Source organism: Cryptomeria japonica, chromosome 6 (genome assembly GCF_030272615.1).
Source record: "Cryptomeria japonica chromosome 6, Sugi_1.0, whole genome shotgun sequence".
NCBI classification, from domain to species: domain Eukaryota; kingdom Viridiplantae; phylum Streptophyta; class Pinopsida; order Cupressales; family Cupressaceae; genus Cryptomeria; species Cryptomeria japonica.
The window spans coordinates 332,397,835-332,413,184 of NC_081410.1; the positions used below are offsets into that span (position 1 = coordinate 332,397,835).

Consider the following 15,350-nt stretch of genomic DNA (forward strand, 5'->3'; position numbering starts at 1 on the left):
CACCCAAAGCCCATTATAAATGCTCCCTTTGTTCTTGATGGGCCATGCCTGAAACATAGCCATGACTGAGTCTGGGATGGGGGAGTACCAATTCATTTGTTTTCTAAGCCACCTCCAACAATTATGAGAGTATTCACAAGTAAGTAAGAGATGATTGGTTGATTCTTATTCCTTCTCACATAGCGGGCATTTGCTTGGGCCTTCATACCCCATTTTTCTGAATATGTCAGCAGTTAGGACTTTGTTATGTAATGCTAGCCAAGCATAAACCCCTACTTTGGGAATGCATCTCTTATCCCAGTTTTAATGGAATGTCCTTAGCAGTATCAAGCCCCTGTTTTATAAGAATGTTGTATCCTTCTTTTGTGCTATACCTACAATTGTTAGTCCCTACCCAGATTACTCCATCCTCATCCTTACCGAAAGAATTTTTTTTGGAAAACAATATCTTTTCCAGTTCTCTTAATTCATTGGCTGGTAGACCCAAATTTCCAAATGATTTCCACCTCCAAGCTTTTATACCCTCCACTATGTTTTCCTCAATATAGTCAGCAACCTTATCTCCCCATAGGCTTTCCAGGATAACCCGAGAAGTGTCAAATTTGTCATCTTTTCCTAATGCAAGGTAACCTCCCCATGAGTCTAACCGGAATAGTGTTTTCATGACATTCCCTAGATTCCATGTTAGCTTTTTTGATACTATTTCCTTGCAGTTCATCATGAAATTCCATATTTTGGATCCCTTGGGGGTGAGAGTACTCTAAAGATGATGGTTGGATCATTATTATGGAGATATTTGTTGTATAGGATCCTAGCCCATTTTAAATGGGGATTGTTATGCATTCTCCATACCAATTTTGCTCCAAGGGCTTTGCTTTGTAGAATCATATCTTTTATCCCCAAACCCCCTTTCTCTTTAGGTTTGCAGATTTTTTCCTAGGCCATCAAAGGCATTTTGAATTTCTCACTAGCTCCCTGCCAGAAGAAGGTCCTAATGTATTTATTTATTTCATTTTTTTTTACTACGGGAAGGTCTATACAAGAGAGTTGGTAAATGGGCATAGCAGATAGTACTGATTTTATCACAGTGGCCTTGCCAACTGAGGATAGCCATTTCCCGTTCCATGAGCTAATTCTATTTTTGATTTTTGATATAATTTGATCCCACAAATTTGAGGATCTGCAACCTTTGTCCAAGGGGATGCCCAGGTATTTGCATGGCATTATGCCTTTATTGAATTTGAAGGTTTTGCACATCTTGTCTACTAGTTTCTCTTCAGTATTGAAGAATAAAATATTTTATTTTGTGGTGTTAATTTCTTGTCCCGACACCAATGAGTAGGTCTATAGAATTTGTTTAATAGCTTTGGCTTCTTGAACATCACTATGTTCGAAGAGCATGGTGTCGTCCACAAACTGTGTAGTTGCTTCCAACCCACTGGTAATTTTAATTCCCTGAATAGATGATTGTTCTCTTGCAGTATTTAAAAGTCTTCCAAGGGACTCAACCATTAGTATGAAGAGGAAGGGAGAAATTGGATCCCCTTGCCTTAGTCCCTATAGATATTGAAGAAACCAACAGGGGACCCATTGACGAGGATTGACATTCTTGGTGTTGATATTCACTCATATATAAGATTGATCCATTGTCTAGCAAAGCCAAAAGCTTCAAGGCATTTACATAAGAAGTGCCAGTCAACCTTATCATAGGCATTTTTTATATCTAGTTTGATGAGCATACTAGGGTCTTTATTAGTTTGAACTGTATGTATCGCTTCTTGGGCAATAATGATTCCATCATAGATTGAGCGTCCTGGAACAAAACCTGTTTGTTCCTCACTAATTAACAGAGGGAGTAGATTGTAAAGTCTGTTTGCTATGGTTTTAGTTAGAAATTTGTATAATGTATTACATAGAGCAATAGGTTTGAATTCTTCAAAACTTTCAGCTTTGTCTTTTTTTGGTATCAAGGCTATGAATGTATTGTTTAATTCCTTAAGGATCTTCCCTAAATTCCAAATTCCTTCTAATGCCTCTGTGACTTCAACCCCAATGAAGTGCCAACATTTATGATAAAAAGAGGCAAGGAATCCATCTGGCCCAGGGGCCTTGTCTGGATTCATTTGGAAAAGGGCTTTCTCAATTTCTATCTTAGAGAATTTAGCATTTAATAACTAGTTTTGATCCTTGTTTATTATCTTCGGAATACATTTGAGCACTCTATTCCTCGAGGATAATCTAGAGCCATCCCGATTGTTAAAGATGTCCATAAAGTATTCAATTGCTTCTACACCTATGACTTCTGGATTACAGCTGAGAACCCCAGACTTGGTTTTGATTTTAGCATTCTATTAACTAGTCTCCTCCGCTTTGTGCTATTATGGAAGAACTTGATGTTTTTGTCTCCAAACTCCAAACAATTTTCTCTAGACTTTTGTTTCCAAAAGATTTCTTCTCTAGCCATAGTTTCCTCATATTCTATTAATAAGGATTTTTCCTTCATGTAGAGGTTATTGTCCATACCTGATCTAATGACCTCTTCATTCACTTCTTTTAGAGCTTCCTCTATTTTTGTTTTTTTCTTAAAGAGATTACCAAACTAATTTCTATTCCAGGCTATTAGAATTTGTTTAACTATTTTTAATTTAGTGACTAATTTGAAGGGTTTAGAGCCTATCACTCTAAATTCCATCCACCATTTTTCTATTAATTTTAAGATGTTTTCATCTCTCAGCCACATTAATTCAAATCTAAAAGGGCTTTCAGTAGAGGGAATGGTTTCAGAGATAAAAAGCTGGACCGGGAAATGGTCTGAACCTGAGAGAGGAAGGATTTTTGCTTCAAAGGTGTTTGAAACGTTGGCCAAATTTCATCGTATGAATAATCTGTCCAACTTTTCTGCAATGTTGCAAAAACCTTTCCTTCTATTGTTCCATGTGAAAGAGTTTGTTTCTGTTTTAATCTCCATGAGGTTACAATTGAATATCCAATCTCTGAGATCAATGGTGGCCTGGTTGACTTATTTTATGTCCCCTCATTTTTCTGATGGGTCAATAATGGCGTTGAAGTCACCTCCAATGATACATATATGATTTGGGACAGAGGTAAGAAATTGTTCTACCTCATCCCATATTTTCTTTTTATCTTTATTTTGAATAGGTCCATAGATATTGAATAAGACAAAATTTAAATTGCTCTTAATATTATTAATCCTGCCACACATCTAGTTAGGGGACTTATAAAGTAGGTTAAAGGCCACGATCCTGGGGTCCCATATTACTGCTATTCCTCCTTAAGCCCCCTTGGCAGGGGAGCCTTCCATTCTCCTTATTCCCAAATTTTTGTCAAATATTTCTAACTCATCTTTACTTAATTTGGATTCTTGTATCATAATTATATCTGGGTTAAATTTAGCTATGCAGCGTTTTAAAATACACTGCTTGTTAGGGGCATTCAAGCCCCTAACATTCCATGTAAAGAGCTCCATTTCTCCTTGGGAAGGACCTTCCCCTTCCCTGCATGAAAGAGATTAGTTAAAGTAGTCTTGCCCTCAGCCTTGCCTGCTTTACTAATGAGTTCTAATATTGATTTCCTACCTCTTCTTTTTACCTCTCTTGCGCAATCTGGGGATTCAATATTGTTTAGTGTTTTGGCTAAGCCCAACTCCTCTTCTTCTTTGTCCATAGAAGCTTCAACTTCTAAAATTTTAGCCTTTGAAATTTTCCCTTCCAAGAGACCTGACATTAGTAGTCTTCTCTGATAAGCAAGTTCCTCATCATCCACCACTTCATTTATAAAGGAGTCAGTCAAGTCATTAACCGTTTCATTGCCCACATACTCCAAAATGATTTTATTCTCCTTTGTGATCCTCCTGGAATACTCCTCCTCTGTTTCCTCTGTATCTAATATCAGGGGACTAATGGGCGATGACTCAAAGCCATCATTTTCATGTGTGCTATCTGGTTGGGTAACCTTTTCTAGGATTTGTTTCATTTCCTTAGGACAATCCATATTCGTCTTCTCTCTTGAGTGATCCTCCATGCACCATTTAAGGAGGGTTTGGTCTCCCATGGGAGGTATCAAGATGTCTTGGTCCATTAGTGAGGGAATTTCGGATACGCCCTCAAAGCTGCAGTCAATTTCCCCTTCCTCGAATTCTAGGGTTGGGATTTCTCTTGGTAGTGGTTTTGGATCTGGTTTGCACTTTGAATTCATTTCTTTTGAATCTATGTTGGTAGGTTTTATCTCCCCCAATTTTTCCCTAACTAATCCGCTTCCAATCGGGCTCAGGGTGGCGTTTACCATATCCTCATATGGTATTTTTTGATCTTTTTTATGTTGTTTAGGGCTGGGAAGGGTTGCACATGGTAAGATTACTTCAATTTGTTCCACCCTGCCCTTATATATCTCTGGTCTTACCACATACATCGAATGGTTAGTTATTATTTTAATAGGTTCCAAGCTTAAGTCCTTTATATGCAGTTTAGCCATTATTTTGGCTATAGCAGAGTCTCTATAATTTTATTTAAAACCTTCAAAACCTCCCAGTGAATCCCCTATTCTAATCAAGCAGTGCTCATTAAGATGTTCTACTAGGAGATTTGGCAGTTCTACCCATCCAGGAACTAAGCAATTCTCAAACATTTTAGGGGAGAAATTTTGCCTCCATTTAAAAAAAGAAAAACAGTAACCTTTAAAGAAACAAGGTTGATTGTTAAGTATATTCTCCCTTAATACTGATGAATTGCAGAGAATAAATAGATAATTGTCCTCTAAGGTTGTGATACTTACCTGTCCTTTGGTGGCCGATACTAGCCACTGGATGATTTCCGAGGTGGAGGCGCCATATCCGCACCATTTTCCAAACAGCCCCCGACTCATATATTCTTCCCAAAGGTTATTTGTGTATTGATTGCTGATAATAATTATTTTTTGGTTTGATTTGGAATAACTTGTTGCTTGTTGCTCTCCTCCATATTTCAATCTTTTAATTTTCGGGATGATAACCTGAGGAGAGTTTACTGGATGCTTTGACCGAGGCTCAACCCTATTCCATTTTTCACCTAGTTTTGTCAAATTCGCACCAGTGGCGACAAAATTTCCAAGAGGAGATGACTTTTGTGGAGGCCATCTATTGACCATCCCCATTCCTACATTATAATGGACGCTTTGAGCCGGTTTAGGGTTCCGTTGTTTCCCATACCAGCCAAAAACTCCTGCGGCAGATGCAGGGGTTATTTTTTGAGATTTTGAGATCTCAATACTAATTGGAGGACCCCTAGGAACCCTAGCCGCCTCCTTGCATCTTTGATTCAGAGAAACCGGGATGGAATTAGCCCCTGTGGCGCAGGTATTTAGGGCCTCGAATCTGTTTGCAGACCCCACCTTATTACTGTGGGCGAATTTTTGAGGTTGTCCAGCTTGCCATGGTGAGCGCTTAGTGATTCCATGATTTTTCTTATGCCTTGATCCTTTTGAATTTACAGTCGTATTTTTCTATAATCCACTTTTCGTGGATCCGAAATTTTGCAGAGCCATTATGTTTTTTTCTAGGATTCAAGTTGTGTCCAACTTATTATAACATATAATCTTAATTATTTTTAATATCAATTATATTAAAAAATCACAAGTATCCAATAATAAAATGAAATTACACCCTAAAATAGTTAAGCCTCAAAGTTGGAAAAATAAAAGCAGAGCATAAACCTCAATCATCATTGTTTTTTAATTTATTTAATAGGGGTTATGAGTGAAATGGCTAAATATTAAAAAGTAGTCCCGGAAAAAGAAAACGTCCATGGTAAAGGAAACTTGCGCTGAAATTTGACAGCCACTGAGATTCATTCAATCGTCATACATGAATAAGGATCGTATGTCAGCCGTTAGGGTTTGAGGTTTAAAATCTTCTGGTTATAGTTTGATGCGGCTCTGCTGCTAAACCCTTGGCAGTTGTACCAAACATGGCGGTCGGGTAAGTTTCTCTTTGTTCTCTTATCTTCACTGTATCTGCAGATTTATTCATTGTATGTGAAATCCTAATTATTTGTTGTGTTTGGGAAACAAACCAGGAAGAACAAGCGCATCTCGAAGGGCAAGAAGGGAGGAAAGAAGAAAGCGTGAGTGATTAGATCTAATGTTTTCCTTTTCCTCCTTTTCAAAGCAATTGCACTGGACACATGATGAATTAATGGTGTGATGGTATTATACAGGGTCGATCCGTTTACGAAGAAGGATTGGTACGACATAAAGGCTCCATCTTCCTTCAACACCAGGACCGTCGGGAAGACGCTCGTTACCAGAACGCAGGGAACCAAGGTAACACATTACATCTTTTCATTCATTACAAATTTAACACTTACAAAATATTTGCAGTTACTGTGCTATCTAGGTTTTCCGCAAATTTATGTTTACTACTTTTTGTGGAAATATTTAAAAGAAAAACGTCTGTCTAATTTTGATTTTCATTCTTCTTTATTTTCGGTGTTTTCGTTGGCATCTCTTGACTCGTTATCCTGGGGTTACTTCCGCAAAACTGTTGATGTAAACAAATTGCAGAAGCATTTTCTTTCAATCTAATTGGATGAACTGTAAAGATCTCTTGTATTTTTTTATTTGCTGTGTGAAAAATACCAATCGGTCGATAGTTATTCTTTCTGCAATATACAGTTAAAATTTATCTATTATATTTGTATCTAGCTATGTACATGTAATACTGATCGATTGATAGTAATGTTCTTTATATTTTACAGTTGCAAGTTAAAAATAGCGGTTGTCATTTTACAAATGTATTTATTGGTAATTTATAATTTGCTAGGTACGGACATTTATCCCAAGTCAAGTTGTTTTTGGGGGCTTATTTGTTAGTTGCTCGGACTGGATTGCGCTTAGGCTATTGTTTAGTAGCATACGCCTTTAGTTGGGTGTTGGGGGCATTAAATTTTCTGTGAAGATATCTTTAGTTTCCTAGTGTTCACCCATAGGGTTTTAGCAAATAAAACCCTACGAATCTCTCGGAGAATTTTTTTATTTTCTGTACATGATCCCATCTTCTTTGTCAATTAACTGTACAGATTGGCCATATCGTGAGTGCAGGTAAATTGTAATGTAGGCAGAATTTTCTTTTGTAAACTTCCAGAAGATATATTGTAGAATTCGGTGATTTTCTTTGGCTTGGCAAGAGAAGAACATTACGTAGCGGCACACCGAACCTCAGAAACTATTCTCCGGAAGTAAGTTTTTGACTTGGCAAAAGGAGAGCTTTTGTGTGTAGTGAAATGTAGTGGTGCTCCACACCTCAAAAACTACTCTCTTGCAGTAAGACTCCCATCTTTTTGGGTTCAAGAGTTTTTAATTGAGCTATGTTCTTGGGATCAACAGTGCCACAAATAGCAGCAGTCGACTTGCCTTTAAATAAACCAGTGAAGTGAGTAGCGGTTATTGGTTGGGCCTTTATTTTACTTATCTATTTCACTGGAAGTCTTAGATTGTCAAGAGTCTCCACCCTTTGTATAAATTTTCTTTTTTCTGTTTCCACTAGTCCACAATATTAACATACATGCTTCGTTACTTTGTGATGATCTCAAGGAGTTAAATTGTATACATTGCTTTAAGCTTGAAAGTTTCTTGAAAGTTTGATGCAAGTTTATTTGTTACTTGGTTATATCTCAAGGAGTTAAATTATACATTGCCTTAAGCTTGAAAGTTTCTTGAAAATTTGATGCAAGTTATTTTCCATAATCTGCTTTCACACACATGCGAGTATCTTTATACTGCATATTGTTTTGGTGGGTCTTCATGTTTTCTAAGATTAGGATTCTGTAGCAGTTTTCCCTTAGTTATTGGTTTTTGTAATTGCCACTGTCATGCAGATTGCTTCTGATGGTCTTAAGCACCGTGTGTTTGAGATTTCCCTAGCCGATCTTCAGAATGATGAGGATCAGGCATACAGAAAGATCAAGCTTCGTGCAGAAGATGTTCAGGGCAGAAATGTTCTTACAAATTTCTGGGTAAACATTATATGTTCAATCACTTTAACGATTTTGCATTTCTTTGCTTTATATGGGTGTTTGAAGTTTCTTTTTTTTGATTGCTCAGGGCATGGATTTCACAACGGACAAGCTCAGGTCTTTGGTACGCAAATGGCAGACATTGATAGAGGCTCATGTTGATGTCAAAACAACTGATAACTACACACTGAGGATGTTTTGTATTGCTTTTACAAAGAGAAGACCTAATCAGGTCAAGCGGACATGCTATGCACAATCAAGTCAAATAAGACAGGTAAAAATGGCTTATTTAATGGGATAAATCTACTATGTTTGCTAGATATTGTTGTTTATTGCTTGGTTACCAAATTCTTGTTTCCAGATTCGTAAAAAGATGGCAGAAATTATGGTTCGTGAAGCTTCGTCATGTGATTTGAAAGAGCTTGTCGCAAAATTTATTCCTGAGGTTATTGGAAAAGAAATTGAGAAAGCTACATCAAGTATTTATCCTTTACAGAATGTATTCATCCGCAAAGTTAAAATCTTGAAGGCTCCAAAATTTGACCTGGGAAAACTTATGGAGGTATTTTTTTGTGTTCTCTGGCTAATATCTATCTTTCTACTAATGGGTGAGCTATATATCTAATGTCATATGGAAGTGATTAATTTGAATGTTATGACTTCTCTAGGTACATGGAGATTACTCTGAGGAAATTGGAGTCAAGGTGGATCGACCGGCAGACGAAACACCAGCTGAAGCTGAAGCAGAACTTGTAGGGGCCTAGCTATTTCTGTTTATTAGATTAATTTTTAGAACCTGCACAAGTCCGGTTCATTATGGAGAATTATGATTCACTATCTGTTCTTGAAATTTTCAAGTTTGGAAGCTCATTTGTTTTTCTTTGGGAGCGCGAAATAGCATGCTAGTTAAGCTGTTTGCTATCGACATTTTCAATTTTGAGTTCTTCTAAATAGCATCTGTTTTGGTGCAACTTCAATTTTTGGATGTTCGTTTTTCTTTAGTAGCACCTCTAAATAACATTTTTTGGGTGCAACTTCAATTATAATTTGAGGTTTGCAATTTGATCATTTAATTTTACAAAATGGCTGATTTGGTATTTTGTGAAAGTTTATTAATGTATCTCAGGTAAGGACTTACATTGACATATATTTTTGCAATTTTAGTTTTCATTGTAGAATTTAGTAGCTATGTATGCCACGGATCCAAGAACTAAAAACTTGTGTATTTTATGTATTGCTTGGCTTACATGTTGCTATTTCTTCATTTAAATTGGTGTCATGGCACCACATGATATGTAAGTATGTTCTTTCTCTGTTGATTAGATCTCTAATATTCTTTTAATACGTATAATATCTTTTATTGAATTGGATCTTATGTCTTATTAAAATGTATAAAATTATCTTATGATTCTGGTTTTAATTGTTCAAACTTCAACCTACATTAGAGAATACCGTTGATCTAGAACTCAAAATAGTGGCAGGGACCACAAAAATGTCTAGCAAGTTTGTTTTTGTTAATTAGATCTTAAATGTTTGTTGGGCACGTGAGAAATTTGTTGGAAACTTAAGAATATTATAAGGCCATGACATTGTTTTGGGGATGTGTTCCCCACCTTCAATATGTTTTGGGGATGTGTGTATGGAGAGGATTGGATCATTAGATCTAACACTCTTTTTGTTTTCTTCAGAAGTTATCATGTCTTTCCAGTAGATCAATATCAGATCAATTTATGAATGATTAGTATATTGACTGTTCTTTGTTCAATCCTATGCGCCTGAAGCTTATATGGTAATGATGATGTCAATGAATAAGCTCTGGTGATTCTCCATTCTGTTATACAAGTCGTTTTGTGAACTCCGTGAAAAAGTTGGAATAGGAAGTCATGACACTGTTTTAGGGGTGTTTGTTAATGGTCGTTTTGGGAGCAGCCACAACCTTACCCATGTTTTAGGGATGGGCTTATGGGGAAGACTAGATCATCAGCTTTAACTGTTTTTGGCTTTTTCGAGAAGTTACAATTCTATTCCTATCAGATAAATTTAGGGATGATCGGTATATTGAGTTTTTATTGTGTGGCTTTATGCTTTTCAAGCTCGATGCATGGTAATGATGGCATCAACAAATGAGCTGGAGTATTCTCCCATTCTGTTACTCATTTTCATTGTTTTGCTAGCTAAGAAAGTCATTAGAGATAAGAGGCAGTGGGGCTTTTTAAGGTTTGCAATTCTGGTAGTTTGGATGTAGATAAGTTTATTGAGTTTTTATGGCTGGGTTGGCCCCTTGCACTTGAAGCTAAAACTACTGGCATCATGCATTTGTGAATTAGCTGGAGTATATTTTAATGTAACATTTTTTTTATTGTTTTGTTGGCCATGTGTGTTATTAGAAGTGGCTATGGCACTGTTTTAGGGTTATGTTAATGGTTATTTTTTTTTTTTTTTACTGTCAGCTATTATTTAGGGATGGGTGTATGTAGAGGAAACGGCATTAGATAGATTGTAGCCCTTTTTTTTTGTTTTCTTTAGAAATCACTGTGCCCCCTTGAGGATGATTGATATGCTGAATTTTCATTGCTTGGCACCTTGCTCATAATATTTAATATATTCTTAAGATTGTATTTTTATGTGAATAAGCTGGGAGATTTCTCCTTTCTGCAACACTTTAATATTTAAACAGAATGAGGCTCTGGGAAGTTGTAGACTGTGTTCCTAAACTTGCTGATGTCTCATGGGTATGGTAGTGGAAAGGATCTGTTTTCCATGTTCCCACGATGTGGGGATTTAGTGGCCAAAATCTTGGGAATTTTTTAGGCAATAAAAAACACATTTTTCAGTTTTGTGATCTCCGATATCATTGGAGGTAAATAGCACACGTTCAGTGTATTGCGCACCTTAGTGAATGCCATTAAAATTATAATTCAATTTACAAACTACGTTAAAGATAGGATCAAGCATTATTGTGATAAAGTTTAATGAATGGGCAAATTTCTAAAACATGGAAGTGATAAATTGGGAGTGAAGTGGAGGATCAATGTGGTGTTGTTGTTGGAGTTATGGCAATTCATTGAAGTACAAATCAGAAGCAGAATGGTAGGGTCAAATCATTCGTAAGCTTTCATGGCTCAATTGTAGATAGCTATTACAGGAGTGCAAACTCTCAGGGCGTATGCAAGTGGATTCATGAGAAGACCCAAACATAGGGTTAGAAATGCTTTTGCCTCATTTGCATGAGGTTTGTAGATGAGGGTCGACCTCTTATAAAGGCTGTGTAGAGTGCTGGTTATAGCAAAAACATACGGTGAATATGGTGGCCTGGTTTTTTAACAACGTTAGTGATTGAGGTATGAAGGGGAGGACTCGATGGATGACCATGGTTTGCAACAAAAATGCCTTATCAACGTGTCATGATTTTAGTTAACTTTACATCTAATTTCAGTTGTATAATGTAATGATCGAACAATATATTAAAAACAGTTTCAGATTGATTAATATTAATTGAAAATAAGGCTTACCTGGAAATATTTTGGTTGGCTGATTTGAAAATTTATGAAGAACCTTATCTGTTGAATAACAACTACTACTCAAATTGAGATATAATGCAAAAGGTAGACATTTCTATATTTATCATAGATTTATGTCATTTTTCACAAAATTAACCTAGGATGGTACCTTTAATTGGACAATCATAGACAGAATTGAAACCTGTGGTCTGTAATTTTGATAGGTAACAGTCATATTATAAGATTGTGAGCATTATAAATATTAAACTATCAATTCCAACATGTAGAATGCAATTGCACGGGGATGTGATGACACAGATTTAGTCCAAACGATATCTACCCTAGAGACATGATTACATGGGGTAGATATAACAATTGAAGGATTTAGATAGTTTAGATGATAATGAAAATAAGCGAGACCCCACGTGGGAGCCTTGAGGAAATTGGTGAACATGGAGGAGAGGACCTGTAGTGGCAGATTGGAAGGCAATTGGAAGTGGAAGGTAAAACAATGGTTTGTGAATACGTGAACCTGTTCAAGTAAGTTAAATGAGAACCTAGATACGAGTCTTGAGGAATTGAGTGAACAAAGAGGAGAGAATACCTTGAGTGGCAAATTGGAAGGAATTTAGAAACCGAAGGTAAAACCCATGGTTTAAGGATATTTGAAGTTGCTAAAGGAAAATAGGGAATGGTTGGAAAGGACAAACCATAGAGAACCTAAAAAAGCAAGACATTTTGTGTATGAAGGCCCACACCTACAAGGGAAGGTATTTATAGAAGTTTGGAAAGACATTTGATAAGACTCTTAATAATAGGTTGCACTTGGAAGACCAGGAAACTATGTATTACTGTATCTCTTCCATGTATTCCTTAATTACAGTCAAAAGTTGATAAAAAAGATGAAGAACCTTATATGTTGAATAACAACTACTACTCAAATTGAGATAGATTGCAAAAGGCAGACATTTCTATATTGATAATAGATTTTTGTCATTTTTCAAACAAATAATCTAGGGTGTTGCCCTTAAATGGACAATTGTAGGCACAATTGAAGCTGTGGTCTATAATTTCAATAGGTAACAATCATATTAAAAGATTGTGGGCATTATAAATCTTAAACTATGAATTCCAAAATGTAGAATGCAATTGTACGGGGATATGATCACATGCACAATCTAGTACAAGAATAGAATGTCTATTCTAGAGACATGATTGCATGGGGTAGATAGATACCACAATTGAAAGTACCCATGTGGGAACCTTGAGGAAATTGGTGAACATAGAGGAGAGGACACCTAGAGTGGCAAATTGGAAGGTAGTTGAAAGTGGAAGGTAACACCTTTGGTTTATGAATATATGAAGTCACTCAAGTAAATAAAATGAACTATGTATTATTGGATCTCTCCTATGTATTCCTTTTGCATTGATAAGAGTGTTGCCTATAAATACCTCAAGATGTTTGAAAGGCCTATAGAGCATTAGTCAAGACCTTTGAGCATTGTATGGGAATTTAGTAGGGGTTGTTTTGAGAGGATCCATCTCCAATAAAAAACATTGCAAGTCTCATGTATTGTATCATTATGAGAAAATTAGGGATAAATTATGACAATGGCTTAACCATATAGTTTGAAATACATGATCGTAATCTTGGTATAAATTTTGTTCTCAAATCATGTTGGACAAATAAGTCTTACAATACTAGTGATCTTCATATTTTCTTTCTAAAAGAAATTGGCAACATGTAGCCCTTATAGGTAGGAGTTTTAGAGCATAATGTTTATTGGGGACACCACTTATTTATAAGTAGGTTCCAATGGTGTCCCATTCTTCTGTGCAATAGCTAGCATTCATAAAAAGACTAAGGTGTCATTAAGTTATGAGAGGCGTGACATGTATATTATGGCAGTTTTGTAATTATTTTGGTATTGTATGTTGGCAAGGCATTTGACAATACTAAGAGAATTATAAATTTACATGTCACTGTTCAAATATTTTTTAGAAACTAATAGCACAATAACAAAATAACTACAAAACTGCCATAATATACATGTCACACCTCTCATAACTTACCACTTTATATTCATTCCTCACAAACAAAACAATTTATAATCCTTTTAGTAATTAAATTACTCTAAAATTATAAGAAATCATAAATAAACTTAAGTAAATTTAAACGTGAGTAGATTTAAATTTACTCAAGTTTAAATCTAATTATATTTTGCTAATTTAAACTTGAGTAGATTTAAATTTACTCAAGTTTAAATCTAGTTATATTTTGCTTTATTATAATTTATGATCTCTTATAATTTTAGAGTAATTTAATTACTAAAAGGATTATAAATTGTTTTGTTTGTGAGGAATGAATATAAAGTGGTAAGTTATGAGAGGTGTGACATGTATATTATGACAATTTTGTAATTATTTTGTTATTGTATGTTGCCAAGGCATTTGATAGTACTAAGAGGATTATAAATTTACATGTCACTGTTCAAATATTTTTTAGAAACTAATAGCACAATGCCAAGGCATTTGATAGTACTAAGAGGATTATAAATTTACATGTCAATGTTCAAATATTTTTTAGAAACTAATAGCACAATAACAAAATAATTACAAAACTGCCATAATATACATGTCACACCTCTCATAACTTAATGACACCTTAGTCTTTTTATGAATGCTAGTTATTGCACAAAAGAATGGGACACATCAATTTTGATAATATGATGAAGATTAGCTCTAATCATGTTGTGAGAGATTTACCAAGGATTATCAAATCTACTAATACTGTGTAGAGGAAATGTTAGTTGAGAAAGCAAACAAAGAGAAAATTCATAAACAAGGAGTATGCCACCTCATAGCCTTTAGAGTTTATTCATATAGATCTATGTGGACATACAAGGACAAGAGGACTACGAGGAGAAAGGTATTTTATGTTACTTATTGATGATTACTCTAGAATAACTTGGATTACCTTCTTAAGACAAACGTCTAAAGCATTAGATAGATTTAAAGTATTCATGTCAATGGTTGAGAATCAAATGTTTAAGATCTAATAGAGGAGAGTTTACATCAAATGAATTCATCATTTTTTGTGAAGAACATGACGTTAGGAGACATTTGTCTACTTCAAGGACTTTTCAATAGAATGGCGTAGTTGACAAAAAAAATAGAATTATTGTTGAAATGGCTAGAAGTATGTTGAAGGATGCTAACTAGCTTAATGTATATTGGAAAGAAGTTGTGCATACTGCAATATCTTATTAATAGGGTATAGATTAGAGTAAATCACACAAAGACACCTTATAAACTATGAAATGGTATACCTCTTATAGTCAAGTACTTAAGAATATTTGGAAGCAATTGTTACATAAAGAGAGATGAAGATGACCTAGGCAAGTCTAATGCAAGAGCAACTGAAGAGATCTTTTTGGGATACTCTACAAATAGCAAGGCTTATCGATGCTAGAACAAGAGGTTGCAAAAGTGCAAATGTGAAGATATAGATGAAGAATGGAATCAAACTAAAGCTGCATCTAAACTTGAGACCAAGATACAAATTATAATGATTGTAGTAAAAAAGGAAATTGATCCAAAAGGGAAAGAGACTAATGTAGATGAAAAAGAACCTAAACAAGCTTCTAAGGCACCAACAAAGTATGTCCAGAAGAATAACTCAGAGGATCAAATTATTAGAGACAAAGTAATGGTATTTAGACAAGAAGAAGACTTGCATAATCTGGAGTAAACAAGCAAACTATTGCTTCCTATCTTAGATTGAGCCAAAGACCTATGTGGAAGCTAGTAAAGATGAAAATTGGATAAAAGAAATGGAAGAAGA

The 15,350-nt window shown here is 35.4% G+C and overlaps 1 protein-coding gene across 1 annotated transcript; it reads left to right on the forward strand.

The window, feature by feature from the left end:
• The first annotated feature begins 5,762 nt into the window (after positions 1–5,762).
• On the forward strand, positions 5,763–9,089 carry LOC131044222 (small ribosomal subunit protein eS1y). Its single transcript, XM_057977506.2, has 7 exons — positions 5,763–5,971; positions 6,069–6,116; positions 6,210–6,315; positions 7,869–8,006; positions 8,095–8,280; positions 8,368–8,568; positions 8,675–9,089. The coding sequence occupies exons 1-7, from the start codon at positions 5,961–5,963 to the stop codon at positions 8,768–8,770; spliced, it is 786 nt and encodes a 261-aa protein (XP_057833489.1). The 5' UTR covers positions 5,763–5,960; the 3' UTR covers positions 8,771–9,089.
• Positions 9,090–15,350: the final 6,261 nt, after the last annotated feature.